Genomic DNA, 18,121 nt, shown 5'->3' with positions numbered 1-18,121 from the left:
TTTTATGTGAGGATTTGCTTTATAAAGTAGTGCACTGTGAATAAAAGGTGTGCAGGAGGAGTGATGGCAACTTTGTGGTTCAGCAGTTTCAAATGGAAAATCATTTTTTGTATCTACAGTATGTCTCTTTAAGTGTCAAATTTCTATTAAGCAACAAGTTCATAACACAAGACTGGAACAAAATAATGCTAAAATTATACCCTGCCCTTGTTTATTGACCAGAGCCTTGATATTATCAGATGAAATTGATTTAAAACAGACATGTAAGTATGTCCAGTAGGTCAGCTGGTAGAGCGGGTGCCCCTTGTCCTGAGGCTGTGTCCTCACTGCAGAGGTGATGACATGCAGCAAGCGGCTGCAGGTTGGAATCGAACCTGCAGCCGCTTGCTGCATGTCATCACCTCTCGTTCTTTCTCTCCCCCTTTCAGGCTTAACCTGTCCTAATAAAGACAAAATGCCACAAAAGTTACTTAAAAAAAGATATTTTATTTCAACACATGTTGGGCAAAAAGTAATAAGAAATTGCAGTGCAGAAAAGCCTAACATTTGTTTCTACAGTAATTTAAAAGTAGGGTGTTATCTGGTATAGCTAGAGAAAAAGAATACTTTGCAAGACAGTAAAGTATTCCATGTTTTACCAAATGGTTGAATTGGCCTCTTATGATAAAAGTAGTGATGTTAAGGTAATACATTTGCATTCTTTTATGATGTAAAAAAGGATGAATATTCACTTTTGTCAGTTACATATATTTAATGTCATTCCATCATCTTTTTGTGATTTTTCATTTTTTAAATTTTCACCATTTCTGAGAGACGTAAGTACTGTAATGGTAAATATGTGTAGAAAAAACACTAGTATTGGTAATACTAATAATTCCATGCTCACAAATTGATATATGATAGTATATTAACAAATTCCAAGCATCATAACAGTAAATGATTTGTAATTTAGATTTTTTTGTTTCGGTTTTATCATTACCATGGATGGTCATCTCAACTGTTTGGTTGAGGCCTATATTAAAAAAAAAAACAAACTATGGGGTCTGTTCAAAAAAGAACGAGATCAGCTTCTGTTATTTTAGCCCCAAGGACATAAAAAAAATGCAAAGAAAAAAAATGTGGACTGTAAAGGGAAACTGTCACTATTGTGACAGAGTAAAAATAAATAAGTAACAAAATATGATGGCACTCCCATCAGTAGTACCCATGGCCTTACCTACTATTGAAGTCACAGAGGTCAGGACCTCTAATTTTTTATAAGTATACAGTTGCCTTTTTTTTTTTTTAAAGGGAGCTTTGGGGACCTTTTGTAAGTTATTTTGGGGGACAGTGAATCAGACCAGTAAGATTATTCAGTATTTTTCATATCTAACTATCATAATAGATAAATAACTGTTTAGTTGGGGGCTAATGGTAAAATCCATCCCTAATTTTTATGGTTATTCTTTTATTTTGTTATTATTTCGTACATGTGTAGGTGTATAAATATGTATGTATGTACGTGTATATGTGGGTGGGTGCGCATGTATGCATGTATATGGGTACACATAGCAAGATCATAATATTGTAGATGTTATTATTGTTATTATTGTGTACATATGTGCATAGTACAATCAGAGCATTGTAGATGCTATTATTATTACTACAGTTATTATTATTACTATGCCCTGCGGTTTCTTCTCTCCCCTCATTCTGTGTGGGTGTAGTGGGCTTATGGGAATAATGTATGAGTAGCTGGGTAAATGAGAGCCTTCAATGTGTGTATTTGTTTATGATTTTGACTGTCGTATTGTATTGTACTGTGTGTTTTATCTTGGGCCCCCTCTAAAATTAGATGATTCATATCAAGGGGCTATACAGTTAAAGTTGCATTTTCTCATACAGGATCCACCCAATTATTATGCTGTTCTCTACACCCTTGATCTAACTAATCTAGACTAGTGCATGTGGTGTAGAAATGTGGGAAATCTATTTTAAATTTCTTTTTTTCCCTCGTGGGAGCACCCCCAGATCCCCACCATTTATGTATGATTTATGCTACTGCCCAATGGCATGGTTTAAAAGCTACTGTTATCCAATTTGTGCTCTCCAAATGTCTTAAAATGCACATATTTAGATTTGGAAATTTCAGAGGAGCATTCCCCTGAACCCCCCTTAGCAAACTTGATTTTTGGACCTCAGTGTTTCTAAAACCTTGTATACGGCCCTGGTAGTACCAGATAAAAGACTTTTTTGATATGACAGGCTGATCAGTGTGTGTGTGTGTGTGTGTGTGTTTGTGTGTGTGTGTGTGTGTGTGTGTGTGCCCTGCAGCTTCACTGTAGTACAAATCCTGAGAGATGGTTTGGAGCTCAGGTGCAGACATCACAGGGGGAGCTCCCCCAGAGCAAAACCACCCAGTGCGCATGCGTGGAACATTCGATCACTGGTGGTGTAGCTAACGGCTAAGCTACGAGTCCAGCCGACATGGAGAGGAAAGGTAAATCTCTACACCGACACGCCGCACACTGTATGAGAAATATTAGCCCGTGTGTGTGTTGACAGTGCATCTAATGTGCCGCTTCGGTCACAAATGTTAAGTGTAGCCGAGCTGCGTGCGTTCAGAGGGAGGTTTAATTGAACGCGTCTGTCACGCACTGTTGAGCTACGTTAGCTCTCTAGACATTAGCTTTAGCTTCAATGGGACATGTCAGGATTATGTAGCTGCGTTTAGCTTTTTTGCTCTGTCTGTTTAACCACAGTACTTAAAACACTGGCAACATTAACCAGCTGTTATTGTGTTAACCGACCAGGTAGCCGCCGGAGAGGAATTACCTCATGTTACACTGTCGTTAGCCTTTTAGGTGATTGGTTACCTGGGTAGGTAGCTTAGCGAGGTAACTTAACGTACGACGGCGTACAGTATCAAACCGGGTGACTGTCAGACCGATAGTTGCACCGTAATAGTGACTTAAATATTAGTAGCGCCAAATGTTACATAATACAATCCGTAATGATTGCATTTATGAGCTATAGGGTGAGCTACTTTGTACCCTGTGCCCCGGATAGTGTCATCCTTTTTGTCTTGAGCGTCAAGTAGACAACAAACGGCAACCAGACAATGGCAAGATAATTGGTTTCTTTTGACAGTTCTGGCACTCCAGGCGAGGAAGAAGAGGGGAAAAGCAAAGAAGACCAGCAAAAAGTGAGTGTTTAACCCCCCATTTAAAGCTCGTGGTCTCTTCATTTTGTACATGACACGCTAAAGCACACGTTTGGTCAGTTCAGTGGATGTTTGTTGCAGCTTGACACACGTGCTTGTCTGTGTATGATCCACACGTTTACATGTGAAACTGACACAAGGTCCTTGATTGCATGCTTGCACTTTATTTTGGTCTGTGCATGATCCAGAAATAAAGAAGTATAAGCCTGGTGAACATATCTCAAAAGAGCACTCAATTTTTTGCATAGGGTTCAAGTAAGGGCTTTTGCAGTTATTTTAAACCCTTTAAACCCTGAGCAAATGTGTTTATCTTTCAAAAACATGGGGGGAAAGGCAGCAACTTGGCAAAAAAAAAGTCTCACAAATTGCAAGAAATTGGTAAAAAGATTAAGAAAATGACCTGAAAATGATGTTTTTTAAAGAAAGGTGGAAACAAGAAAAACAGGAAATATGTCCAGAAACTATATTCATAATTATTATATGTTTAAAATTATGCTACGGAAAAATAATTATACATATATCTTTTCAATATTCAGCACTTTTTTGGTTTGTTTTCTTGTTTATAATAATAATAATTATTATTATTATCATCATCATTATTATTATTATTTTCAGGAAAATTTCATGTAATTTTATCAATTTTTTGCTAATTTTTGGGCCATGTCTTGTTAAGCTACTCATTGCCTTTTTCTAATATTTGCAAGAAGATCAAACCACTAGGTTTCAAGGGGTTAATAAGATATAAGTTGTAAGCTACCCGTATAGTATGTGCAGTATGCATTTCCTGAAATAGACCATCACAAAAAACTATGTCCTACTCTAAAAATAGTTCAAGAATGATTGCATTAAGATAATTTAACATTCACAGCTCAAATTAGACGACTTCAGCGTTGATCTCCAGCACTGATTGTATTGGTGTACCTAACTATTTACTAATCATGCCATCAGTGGCATCCTCTGGAGTGTTACATAACAGCCTGTGCTATATTTAAAACAAGAGAATGAAGAAACCCACATCAGCCCACCGAAGCATGGTGTTTCACTGGAAAACTGCACAATTGCAGATACTCACCTCCTGATAGTGTAATCTTCACGGCTGAAACATTGATTTCCATTTGGCTGTGTTATCATACGATACAAAGAAGCTGAATATGACTTAAAACGGTACTGTTGCATGCCACAGTTATGCTGCACGGGGAGCATCATGTGTAAAGAAGAGCAGTAACACTTGTAGTGAAGGACATAGCAGACTGCAGGAGCTATAGTTCTGAATCATTTGTCAGAATGAATATCTGTTTAAGCCTCTCAGGAAAAAACGTACGTCAGAACAACTTGAATGTTAGACATATAGCTGTCTTCTAACCCACACTGATGAGTACCAGCAAAAAATAGGAGCACCCATCTGAAATTAGAGCAGCCATGTATATTCTCCTCATGAAAATTTGACTAATTAGAGTTGTGTCTGGCTCCACATTTACGTAATGATATTTCTTTGGTTCCACCCTGTCTTAATTCTTTAATAGTCAGTGAAGAGCCGTGTCTGAGTATTAGCATCGAGATGATTAATTATCACAAATTCTTATTGCTTCATACATAATTTCTTCATAATTTGTTCCTAATTACAACATGCAAGAGTAGTGAATGTGTTTAAAATGTATTTAAGTCAAAATGTTCTTCATATGATTTAGTAATTAATTGCAGCAGTTTGTTCTGGTGCACAAACATGCCTTAAAACCTTTCTGCTTCAAATAACTGTGTCAGGCATGAATAAGTAGGTTGCAGATTATGTGGAAACCAGCAGCTCATTTGTGAGACACTACAGACCAGTTTAGGAATTTATTTGAATGTGATCTCAGCTCTCTTGGCTCCCGTGGTGATGAGCAGCTTTAATCTGCTCTGTGGAGGAAGTAACATCAGGCTGCTGGGCCAAGTTAATATTAGGAACTGAACTGTTGGCAAACACAGATATAGGATGTTGCACATCAATACACAAAGTACTCACATGCCAATTTGATTTTCATACTGTGTAAAAACAGCTGAATATGGTGTTCCGTGATTAGAAATACCCTGAGCTGTGTTGCTGGATCCCATTTCCTACAAATTAGCAGCTGTCAGATGTGCTCTATTGTGCTTGGTTGAAACACCAGAACAGCTAGATATTAATTTCTCACTTAAGGAGTTGTATGACTAAATTAACTACACCTCAAACCATGAAAGTATTAATCTTATTAAAAATTTGAGGTATATTGTCCTTATAAAGCAGGTAAATGCCCTTACATACTCAAAATATACATATATATATATATATGTAATAAAAATATGTCATTCACTGATGCCTGCGTTGATAAATTGTTAGTTGCAATTATGGTGAAAACAACGGTGGGGCTGCAGCGGGATGAGATTTTAAGTGCGACCGTCTCCAAAAACATAATTGTTTTAATGGTATCACAGTATCCAGTAGTATGCAATTATTATTATTAATATCAGTTACAATGACACATACAAGGACGTAGACAGAAGGTTGGAACAAATACATTATTATAACTAAAAACTGCAGCCCTTTTTTCAATGAAAGTATGTGTAAAAAGTTTGACAGGCAGTTGAGGAGAAGATACATGCATGCAGGTGAGACTCTCTTGTTAGGTTGCCTTTTTTTTTGTTCCATTACCGTAGACAAGCAAATGTACACAGTATGATAACTTTCAGTTTCCATACCTCGGTATGAGGTTTCATGGCTGCTATCCTAAACACTAGTAACTACATATAGAAAAAAAAAATCGAAATGTTTGATACAAACAGACTTACCTTCATGTTGTTTCTTCATGTGTTAAATGCCAAACTTTAATTATGTGCGAACACTTAAATGTCCATTTTTTTTCTATTGACTTGTAGTGCATTAAATTGTGGTATTTGTAGTCTACAAAACTTTACAAACCTTTTTTTGTTCTTAGTGCTCTTTTATACTCTTAGTGCTCTTTTGATAATATTTAAATTTTTGTTTAGTCCTCTATGACTTACTCTAAATGTACTTTGTGTCTTCCATCTGACAACCCGACATAATGACAAAACAATTGAGCTTTTAGTAATTGTCGAACACCAGCAATACACAGGCTTTCACACTAATCTTTTTTTAATGATGATGCATTTATTTTTTATTTTTTAATGCAGCCATAGTTTTATTTACCCTAATCCAATTAATTTGTTATTGAGTGTCTACCAATACTAAGTACTGAAGTCCTGATTCAACAGTGTGTTATTTTTCCTTAATATCACAGTTGCACAGTGCACACTTAAATAGTACTGCGTTAAGATAAGTAAAGCCATTCATATTCAGACATGTGTTGACTGCTGCATAGCAGCACAGATTTCTGTCAGTGTTTCATACATTGTGTGTGTGTGTGATATCTGTGGAAAGAGGAGTGTCGGTGTGGATCTGTTGTGGCAGGAAGCATCTTGTCAACATTTTGACAGCCGCTCTTCATCTCCACCATGAATGAAATATAGAAGTTCATATGCAGTTTCGATCATCAGCCTCAGTTCAAAGGCGTAGTCTGCCTGAAACGCGTTTTTATTACTCAAGGTGTCCTTACTTGTTAACATTTCAGTGTGTCAGCTGCTGTGTATTTGCTTGTGAATATTTGTTTCTGGCAGATACAGATCAATTAAAATTGGTTTCAACACCAATCTTGAAGATTAGCTCTGGACATTCTTCATTATTTGTTTGAGGTGCTGTTGTATTTCAAAGTAATTGAGATTATAGTTTATTCTTTATGGTTTTTAACATTAATTTCAGTTAAAAGTGTAGATAAATTCTGTTGGTTAGAACTCAAGTGATACTGTCAAATTAACACTTATAGGCAGTTACACAAAAAATCACAATGTAATTCCCAGGTAACATAATTCATATTAACAACTTTTTCAAAGGTTTAAAGGTCTATAATCTGGCCAGTGCAGCTGTCCTGTGAGAATAATGGTAACTGCTGCTCTGTTATTTTGTCTTGGGAACAGTTAGCTGTAATACATTAAGCAAGTTCTGGATGTGGTTAAATTCATGAGGTGGAGGCTATTTGAAGTTACCATGAACACACTCTGTAAAAGCTGTAGAACATTTCTTTTACACTTATTTAACCATTAGTAAATAGAAATGCATTTATAAGAATAAAAGTGTTCTGTTAGGGTAAATACTTAAAAACTCCTATTCTCAGGCAAAGAATATGTCAGGGAATCTGTTCCCAATGAAGTCTATGATGGTCTGTCTGCATTTGTTTGTCCATCAGGCAGCCAGTCAATGCCAGAGCTCGACAGCATCCCCAGCAAGAAGCCTCGCCTCAGGAACCCGAGGAACCCGAGGAGATCCTCGGCTCTGATGATGAGGAGCAGGAGGACCCCAATGACTACTGCAAAGGTGAATGCTGTCTATTGAGTATAATTACCTGCAGACTATAACCAAGTTATCATGAACAACCAGATTTAAACATTTTATTAAAGTGTTTCCGTGGTTTACAGTAAACAAACTGAAGCAAATTTCTAGCCTTAAGTTAGCTCAGTTAAGGTATCTTATGACAATAAAAAGAGTGTTGTCTTAATTAGATTGTGGACAAACTGTCGTAAATGTCGGGTCAGCAAGTATTTTCTCCTTTTCTAGGTGGCTACCACCATGTGAAAGTAGGAGACCTTTACAATGGAAAATACCATGTGATCCGCAAACTGGGCTGGGGACACTTCTCCACGGTGTGGCTCGCCTGGGACATCCAGTACGTGAAAAACTTTACTGCATATTCTTACCGCACTGTATTTTTTTTTAGGCCTGATGTAAGATACAGATTCAGTTGCAGCTGATTCTGAAACTTTGTACAGTGCTTCCTGTTAGCAAACGTTGCTTGCTCTGTGGTTGCAGGGTGAAGAGGTTTGTTGCAATGAAGGTGGTGAAGAGTGCAGAGCACTACACAGAGACAGCAGTGGATGAGATCAAACTCCTCAGATCTGTGAGTAGAGGAGTTGATTGCACAGATAAGGTTTTGAGAGTTAAAATCAGGAGGCATGGTAGATTTACACAAATATGCACATGTTGATAACAGTTCATGTCTGACATGTCTGTTCAAACGGTATTGCATGATTTTATGATATTTAGAGACACAGTTAGACTGTGTTGCTTCAGTCTATCATTATTAAGTGTAAATCCTGATTGTTTCAGTTGTGTTGTTCTGTCTCTTTGTTCCCAGGTCAGAAACTCAGACCCAAATGACCCAAACAGGGAGATGGTGGTCCAGATGGTAGATGACTTCAAGATCTCTGGTGTTAATGGAACCCGTATCCTTTCGAGCCTGATATTGTTAGTACCTGATCAGTTTAATTGTGTCTTAGTGGAAAGACTAAAGCCTTTTAATTCTTAGAAAAACACTTCAACAAAGAGAGGATCATTCTTTGCACTGGTGTCAAATTTAGCCGTGTAAGCACTTTGCAAGTACTAAAGTAAACAACAGGTGATGGGGGTAATAAATGGGACCTTGTGTGTCCCAAACAGACCTCCACTTATCCCAACACTTTGGCTGAGTAAGATCCCCTGAATGCCACAGAGAGAGGAGTAGCTGTAATATGACACTCCTTTGCAGTGTTGGCACTCCTTTGACCCACTCCCTTTTTTCTGTATAATGCTAACAATCGTCATGTAGGTGAATGACCACAGGGCCCCAGACATGTTTAGAAGATTGCTTCCGGTTTGGCTTTACTTCTTTATCTTAACTGCTGTGATCTCCAGATGTCTGCATGGTGTTTGAAGTGTTGGGGCATCACTTACTAAAGTGGATAATAAAGTCCAATTACCAGGGGCTGCCACTGCCGTGTGTGAAGAGCATCATAAGACAGGTAACATTACCCACGATGCCACTCCTTTTGTGTGCTGTTTTCCTCATGAGGTTCAGTTGTAACTTCCAGTTGTTTCCAGAGGCCAGGTAGTCTCTAGGCTGTGTGACAGGTGGAAACCAGTCAGGGCAGCTTTTTTTCCAGTCGAGGCTTTTGTCGTAATGGAACCAGAAACTGATTAATAACATTGATACATTATATATACATGGCCTCTGAGTATTGTTCTTTATTAATGCTTGGATAATTGATTAAACCTCATAAATCATTGATTTATTGTTAATTTGTTTAGATTTAGATAGGCTAGATTTATGTTCCTGGCAGAATTTTATTTCATATATTTAAACTGTGGAAAACCAAAAGAAACATAGTGAAAAGGATAGTTCAGTATTTTTAAAAGTGTTAATTTCAGTTCAGATATACCATTAAACCTTCAAAAATCTCCATTCACTCATTTTAAAGGTACTCCAAGGCCTTGACTACCTGCACACAAAGTGTCAGATCATCCACACAGACATCAAGCCGGAGAACATCCTGATGAGTGTCGATGAGCCTTATGTCCGGAGGCTCGCAGCTGAAGCCACAGAGTGGCAGAGGGCTGGGGCGCCTCCTCCCTCCGGTTCAGCAAGTATGAGACAAACACTTGTTCATTTACACATTCATGAGCTCAGTTTGGTGACAGATTGTGCTCATCTGATTTTTTTCTTTTTTAGTAAGCACAGCACCTGCTCCAAAACAGGTACAACCCTTTAATTGTTTACTTTTTGCACAGGACATCAGCCTCCCATGTTTCATTTAAAGCAGTCCCACTAATTTGAAACTATCAATGAGTTTTGTATTTATTTATTTATTTATGTTAATCTCTGGCAGATGGTAAAAATGTCCAAGAACAAGAAGAAGAAGTTAAAAAAGAAGCAGAAGCGTCAGGCGGAGCTGTTGGAGAAGTGCATTCTAGACCTGGAGGAGATGGAAAAGACCACAGAGGCACGAGAGGATGAAGAGGAGGAAGATGAGGATCCGCAATCTCCTAAGGGACGAGCCTGCGCTCCTCTCAGACAGGTGTCTCTTCGGGAGCTGGGAAACGAGGAAACAGAAGGTAAGAAGCCAGCATCACAGGAGGAATATTTGCTTCTTGATTTGTGGCTGTTTGTTAAAATCACAGCTGTGAAACAGTTATAAAATCATTGGTATGAGTCATATGTAAAGAAATGTCATCCGCCTTTTTCTGATATTTTCAGAGAGCAGTGTGAATGCAGATCTCATGAGGGTGGGATCAGAGGGGCTGTCAGAGGTGAACTGTAATGGCCATGTGGAGGCGGACCAGAGGCAGTCTCAGTGGAGGGACGAAGACCAACACAATGGCAATGCAGAGCCCACAGAGAAATGTGCCAGTCAGGAGGAGCAACACGAGGAGTCCCCCATTCACCTCATGTGCAACGGTGTGGATTCTCCAGATCTCAAGGAGCTGGACACTGAGACTGAAGGCAGAGGTGCTCGCAGCAGTGGAGTAACTGAGAGGCACCATCCTGCCAGGCTGGAGGAGGGAGAGCTGCAGCAAAGCATTTTGCAGGAGGAGGGTGAGGGAGGGCCCGAAAACCTCAACGGTCAGTCAGACAAAATCAGTGCATCTACTAACTGCACAGAGGTTTTCTTTGGTAGCTGTTTGCTCTGGCTGGGCTGCTGCTGAAGTTTAATAAAGGCTCAGCCATGTGAACTTTGGAATATTGATTGTTAGACTCTTCTTTTGTTTGATGTTTAGTCCATTCTTCTCTCTCTCTCTCTCTCTGCTCTGACACAGGCAAGCTACCAGCAGGATCCCTGCTAGTTAACCCCCTTGAGCCACTCAATTCAGACAAGATCAAGGTCAAGATTGCAGACTTGGGAAATGCCTGCTGGGTGGTGAGTAGCCTGCTAATGACCTGAGGGATTTCACGATTAGGGATGAAGCCTCTAGCGAGGGACACATGTAGTGTCATCTAGTTCCCAAAATAGAAATACTTTAATCTTCCAGCCCCTTTGTTTAATTTGTTTTAATGGTCTAAGGTTTGGAGTGTAATGTTAGATTCTTAATTTGGACATTTTTGCGGGACTGTGAACGCAGTGCAGGTGAAAGTCATCAGGATTTCTTTGTTTTCTCTGCAGCAGTTTGAGTGGCAGGGAGGATAATTGATCTGTCCATCTGATCAGCTTTAATCAGATCATTACTGGAGGAGAAGCTGCTGCAGAAATTAGTAAAGGCAAATTTTTCAGCCTGGTGCAGTTAACAGGTTTCATTTTGACTGTGCCTGGTGTTCTGTTGCTCTGTCTGTGCCCAGAGTATGTTCTGCTCCAAGAGTGTGGTGCAGTCAATAACCAAAAGGTGTATATATTCCATTAAGACTACAGACGCTCCAGTTCAAGACTAAAAAAATCAATACGTGGCAGCAGATGTTTTAATCGCGGCGGGCCACCACAAATAAATAAATGAATGTGTGGGAAACCATGAAAACTTGTCTGGTGAGGGACTTTAAGGTGAATACAGTTCTCCTTCTCATTCAGTCCTCATCTCTGTTAGCTCTCTTATATTTTGGAATAATTTTAGGATCTGTTTCTCCCCCTCTGTCTCTCTCTCTGCAGCACAAGCACTTTACAGAAGATATCCAGACACGGCAGTACAGGTCCATAGAGGTGCTCATTGGTGCTGGATACAGCACACCGGCCGATGTATGGAGCACAGCCTGCATGGTAAGAGACTTCACTGGCAATCAACTATCGCAGTGTATCAAAATGTTAGAAGAAAATCATAGTCCAGTGTACCTTGAAGTGTTAAGAGAGTGCAGCAGGTGGTGTGTGGGAGTAAATATATACCATCATGCAGTGCCTTTTCCTGTGTTTATGATTGTTTTGTCTCCTCAGGCCTTTGAACTCGCCACAGGGGACTACTTGTTTGAGCCACATTCTGGGGAAGATTATTCCAGGGATGAAGGTATTGCTGGGTCTTCCTCTTCCTTCCTATTTTCTGTTTTTTTCCCATAATAACTGCACAGCATTAATCCCCAGTGCTACATTTAGCAGTTTTTTTAAAATGTATACGTCACTGGTAAAAGTCATTTAGCACTAGTGGTAAGTTTGAACAGTTTTTGCTACTGTGAAAAGCTTTGTGATGTTTTTCTTGTGAAATTGGCTCTTATTGGTGTTTTATTGTCATTTTTGACTATTTAAAATATCCACACATCTAATAAGAGTTTCACAGGAAGCATGGCAAGTTGTGACCTTCACTCCACATTATTGTGCCTTTTGCATAATAAGTTGGACTTTGTTTAATTTTCAGCAGTGTTAACACCTAAATGAGGTACTCCATTACAATGATTTTCAATGTTTTTTTAAATTTAGATGAAATGTATAGGTGATTCATGTGATGATGAGTACCACCATTCCTGTGTTTATTTCCTCTCTAACACCTCAAACCACACTTTTGCTGCACTGGAGACGGGGACATCTCTCATTTTCCTGTTCCTCTTATCTTCATCTCCTTCTCACTCTTTCTCACTCATATGTCATTGTTGTTATCCTTACGCTTTCTTTGTGTTAATGTTGGCTCGCTGTTTAGCTTGAGGTGTGTGTACTGACTTGATTCTGCTGCAGCATGTCAGGTATGTGCTGAGGTTAATTTTATTGGCACATGCCCCGCAGCTGTGAGTCAGCTTTTTCACACATACAGTACATGAACCCATGATGCTGTTGCTCATTATTCTCTCACAGCTTGCTCTGTTGTGTGACAGCTTTTTATTTATTTTTTTTACTAATCACTCATCATGCATCTGAGAATCTGCTCTACAAATTTTGTTTGTATGTTTGTGATGGCTGTGCTTTAAGCCTTATTTTCAGTCTGGTTCCATCTTCACAGTTTGTTTTTATATGTGAAAGTGAGTGGCCGACATGTGTTAAAATGATTGTAGCGTTTGATGTAATCAAGATAGGCTTCCCATGCATGTGCTTTTTGTCATACAAGGCTGTCATCATCCATTGTTCCTAATACATTGTTACTTGGGCTGGGCAAGATATAGATATTATATCGATATCGTGATTTGAGACTTAAGCGTATCCCCTATAACTGTAGGGGCTTGGCGGGCCACCAGGCCAACGGTAACCCCTGCCAGGCCAAAAAAGTCTTCAATACCAAAATAACACAAAATATCCAGTCACCATGAAGTGCAGTAGTGGACAGTCAGTTGAACAGGTGAAAAGAAGACAACTTTTTCTGAACTGGTTACAAACAGGCTCAATAGTGATTAATACGCTTACCCGCTGAGTAACGGATTCAGTGTTTTTGTGTTTTTAGCTGAGCTAGAACACAGAATTTTATGTTAAAAACAACTATGATGCTGTTTTGCCCTTTATTGTTCTCCATGAACTTTGCTGGAAGTGAAGTAATGTAGTCCTGGCTATGTGTTTTATGTGGAGTGAGTCCTGCGATGGACTCTGTTTAAGAAAAAAAAAAAGCTTTAAATGCTGCAGTGCTTGTCATAAGGTAATTGTGGTAATTTGGGAGGCAATTTGGTCTCATGTGCTCTGATTAATTTGGCATGCAGGTAACACATCCACCATAATTATTTTAATGGAAATTCAGTTCCTGGCATTTGCTCCTGGTGGTCCTTGCCATGGTTTTGGAAGAAGGAAATAACAGGATCAACAGGCAAACCAGCTTTAAAATGACACATTTTTTCTTCTTTAAATTCTGTGTGATGGATCTAATTTATGCTGATTTGAAGAGTGGATCATGTAGATTTCTAAAAGTAATTGATAAATATTGAAATGAACTATTTAAGAAAAACTAAGAACTAAGAAAATTTACAGTGTTTAATTTGAGAACAGAATTCGGTGTAGCAGACAACCCCAAGTCATTATATCCACGCAACTGATGGTTATTTATAATTATAATAATAATAATACACTTTATTTGTATAGCACCTTTCACATAAGAAATGCAGCCAAATGTGCTTAACAACAAATACATTACATGCACCAAGTGCATGAAAAGACATAGAAGACATAAAGACATAATAAAACCTGCGTGTAAAAATAAGATAAGATCAGAATAGAATACAAAGAATGCATCCCCACGTGGATAAAACCCACTTGATAATACTAGTTAAAATTAGATAAAAATAAGGATAAAATAGAACGCACAGAATGCATAACATACGATGGAAAATAAAACTGAAAAAATATCAATACAAATAAAGCTAAAAATAGAGTGTATAAAATGTTTATCAAAAATCTCATTGTGTAAATTAACCCTGCAATATTGTCGCGATATCGGTATTGAGGTATTTGGTAAAAAATATTGTGATATTTGATTTTCTCCATATCGCCCAGCCCTAAACTCTGTTCCATATAACTGTTTGCCATCTCTCTCCTATCCCCTCTCCTCTCTCCAAACTGTTACCCTCTGACTTTCTATGTCTCCTCCTCGGATGTGCCTCTTTCCAGACCATCTTGCTCTCATGATTGAGTTGCTCGGTAAAATCCCTCGTCACTATGCTCTGAGTGGGAAATACTCACAGGAATACTTCACCAAGAGAGGTATGCCACCCCTCTGTCTGTGGCTCGCTCTGGGAATGGTGGAGGGGAGGTGAAGGGGGAAGTCAGCACATTCAGATCTGCAGAGGCTGTTGGTGTGTGCAGGCCAGTGAGCAAAATAATGAGAAGAGACCAATAAATGTGTCTTACTTTGAACAGTGCCATCAGACATTCAAGGTTCGGTAGTTCTGCCAGAGATTGCCTGGCAGAGGTACACGCAGTACCTCCTCGGTTGTAGCCGGATGACTTGGCTGGATACTTGATACTGTATTGATCCCTGTAGGGAGAGTTGTCATGACTTTTTTCCTCCATGGGGTAGACAAGCTTTTCACTTTCAATTTTTCTCCTAGTCACAGAAGTGTCTTTGATATAAGTTTCAGGATATAAAATCTTTAAAAAGTGGCATCAGAAATTTAAAGTGTGTACAGTACTGTGATGATTATGGAAGCATCTCGGAAAAATGCCTCATCAATAAGGGATCTCTAGCCTGAAATAGTTTGGGAACCGTTTGTGCTCCAGATGGCCCCTCTGGAGCTGGCAGTCGTGTTCATGAGCACTTCTGCAAGGCAGATGCCTGTTAGAGGGCTTTAACCTGAATCCTAGACTCCACGTGGTGGAAAACCTCCCTGCTACCCTGACTGTGTTACATTTGTCTGTAACACAGTATTGTAATGTGTTATTGCTCCTAAATTCAGAAATGACATTATAGTCACTCATCAAATAATAAAGTCGTTACCTGCATAATAAGCGAATAGAAAATACTTCACTTGTGCCAATAACAGCGACACTGGTAGGTTATTCTCTTATTTTATTTATATTTATTAAAAAAAGTGAGCATGAAGCTTTAACAGGTATAACCAACAGGTGTATAAAACAAAATCAATGTGAGCAGCTGTTTACAGATTTCAGAAAGAGTATTTACTCCACTCTAGATGTGTAAAGTTGTCATTAGCAACATGGGGATTTTGTTCCCGTCTGGTGTCTGATTGACTGCAGGTGCAAAACAGAAGCTGTTCATTCTTAACATGCAGAGCTGGAAACAGTTTGAGATCCTTGCAGCTCTTGAAATGTCTGGTGGCCATGTTTAATAATCTGATTTCAAACTGAAGGTTTGTACACCGCAGCCTCTGCAACAATCTGGCCCATATGTGTGTGTGCTGTCAGCCTGACTTTCCTCAGCCCTCCACCCACACACACCCAGAGTGGGCCTGTGACTGGGACACTGTCTGACCAATCTGTTGTGTGTCTTGTCTGTCTTGTCCCTCCTCTTGCAATCGTCTGCCGTGTAGACCACATTGCGCTGATCATTGAGCTGCTGGGGAGTGTCCCACGCAAACTTATAATGAGCGGCAAATATTCCAAGGATTTTTTCACCAAGAAAGGTAAAATACTGAAGCAGTTTAAGGATTAGAGAAGTTTCTTCCTGTTGTTAAGATCATTGCATAGAGCTACGTGTAATAATTTGACATATTTTGTGTAAAAATTTAAAATGATTTTTAAGTTATAAACATTCGCAACATTTGATAGTAAATGCCCGTTTTGGAAAACATTGACAGTGAAGTAAGTAGAATATTTCATGCATGTCAGATCCAGAAATTTGAACATGTTTGTACAGACATAACTAGCTCCCAGTAGTGAATTTACACTGGAGAAAAGGTTGTGTTGTATTTCTGGCTCTGGCTCTCTGATGCAGCGCAGTCTGTTTTTCTGCAGGTGATTTGAAACACATCACCAAGCTGAAGCCGTGGGGCCTGCTGGAGGTGCTGATTGACAAGTACGAGTGGCCCCGTGAAGAAGCCGAGTGCTTCACAGACTTCCTGCTTCCCATGCTGGAGCTGATCCCAGAGAAGAGAGCCACGGCCGCAGAGTGCTTGCGTCACCCCTGGCTCACCCTCTAGTGGAGACCTCCAGCCATTGCACCTCCCCTCCCTCTCACTCTCTCCAGAGACTGCAACAGATCACTTTCCAGTTTGGGCATATCAGATGAATATTTATTTCTCTTTTTTTTTGGTTTTGGATTTCTTATGTTCTCGTTATTGAACTAAAGCTTCTGTGTATGTTTGCTTTGTGTTTGTTGGTTCTTCTCTCGGTGTGACGACGTCAGGAATCCAGTGGATTTATATTACTTTGTGGTCATGTTGGCTCCAACCTGCTGTGCTCCGTTCATCCACCCAACTAAGCAAACCTGTTCTTGTACTGCTAGTGACTCATCCTTGTTTGTTACACTCCTGCACTAAAACCCAAACAAATCAAGGATATGTAGCCTTTCTTGGTCATTTTTGTCCCCTTTAAAAGGATTCGCTATCACTTCTTTTCTTGTGCATTTTCATTAGTGCTGTGTTGTTTTTTTAAGGATTATTTTATCTTATATTACACATGTAAGGTATACATTTTGTATTTGTAAAGTAGGCTTAGGAAGTTGCACACTGGGCTGACATTTACACTGACTGTAGTAACATTCATCGCATTTCTCCAGACAGAGTTTCCACTGTCTGATAAAGTAGGTCATATTATTTAGCCATAACAAATCCGTTGTCACCTGGTACTTAGTGTGGTTAGTTAACTATAATAAATGAGATCTTTCATTCTCATGGGAGGCTGGTATTCTCAGACAACTATTACAATTCAGGAATATAGTGTTCTAAAGGTTTCAACAAGATGACCTGAAGCCCAGTTTAAAGGAAAAAAAAGTGAAAATAAACTGTATATATCTGTACCAAAGAGTTTGCCTTTATGTATATTACAGTTATGTACAGTTTTTAACAAATTATATCCTAGCTAAGATTATTTAGCTGGGTAGCTGTGTTTTAATAAAGCGTATGAAAGATGTGTTTGAGCTCAGTCGTATGTATGGCCAACTGTTCAATAATGTCACTGTTTTTACCATAGAAATGGTGAGATCTGATGTTTGGTGTCCCAAATTGATCATATCAAAGTAATCTATGTGAGCCTTGGTGAAAACAAAACTTACATCAGTGTCAGATTCAAGAGCATAGACTTTGTGTGAGCTGTCAATTTACAAACCTGTACAACGCACCATACAATAAAAACAGATTCATACAATACAAAGTGATTGTGTCAAGCTTGCTTCTCTGAGTTTATTAGGAGTCTGACGTCAAGTAAAGAGTTAAAACATTTCAATTAACCAAAAGTCACTACAGCTAGTTGGGTGAACAGAATGACTTAAACGACATTGTGATGTTACAAGATGCTTGTTGTTGCCCTAAAATAACAGCAAGCATCCTGAAAAAACCCAAAATCTGCATCACACTGTGAATCCGAAGGTTCATGTTCATCAGTTGTTTTCTGTAAAAGAGAGAAAATGCACTTATGATTACCTTTGGTTTACACATTTAAGACACTGGGCTTTTGTTACATAAAGCTGATTTGTAGATACACTGAAACAGTGAAAGGAGGAGCCTAGATTAAAAACATTCGTATCATGTCTAACGTCACCACCAAGATCAATAACCATTAACATACCTATTGTCTACACTC

General features: G+C 39.0%; 1 protein-coding gene across 2 annotated transcripts; it reads left to right on the top strand.

Moving 5' to 3' along the window:
* The first annotated feature begins 2,397 nt into the window (after positions 1-2,397).
* Positions 2,398-17,692, top strand: srpk1a (SRSF protein kinase 1a). 2 transcript variants are annotated; one of them, XM_042491386.1, is made up of 16 exons: positions 2,398-2,479; positions 3,130-3,184; positions 7,480-7,607; positions 7,848-7,956; positions 8,100-8,187; positions 8,425-8,512; positions 8,961-9,067; positions 9,524-9,689; positions 9,775-9,800; positions 9,932-10,157; positions 10,300-10,665; positions 10,860-10,960; positions 11,678-11,785; positions 11,957-12,026; positions 15,913-16,005; positions 16,337-17,692. In XM_042491386.1, exons 1-16 carry the CDS (start codon positions 2,467-2,469, stop codon positions 16,519-16,521), a joined length of 1,929 nt encoding a protein of 642 aa, XP_042347320.1. In that variant the 5' UTR covers positions 2,398-2,466; the 3' UTR covers positions 16,522-17,692. The 2 variants fall into 2 exon arrangements, with proteins under 2 accessions (XP_042347320.1, XP_042347319.1); XM_042491385.1 differs by lacking the exon at positions 15,913-16,005 and adding an exon at positions 14,534-14,626.
* The last annotated feature ends 429 nt before the right edge of the window (positions 17,693-18,121 follow it).

The sequence above is a fragment of the Plectropomus leopardus genome, chromosome 8, assembly GCF_008729295.1.
Source record: "Plectropomus leopardus isolate mb chromosome 8, YSFRI_Pleo_2.0, whole genome shotgun sequence".
Lineage (NCBI taxonomy): Eukaryota > Metazoa > Chordata > Actinopteri > Perciformes > Serranidae > Plectropomus > Plectropomus leopardus.
This window is presented reverse-complemented; position numbering and strand designations above follow the sequence as displayed.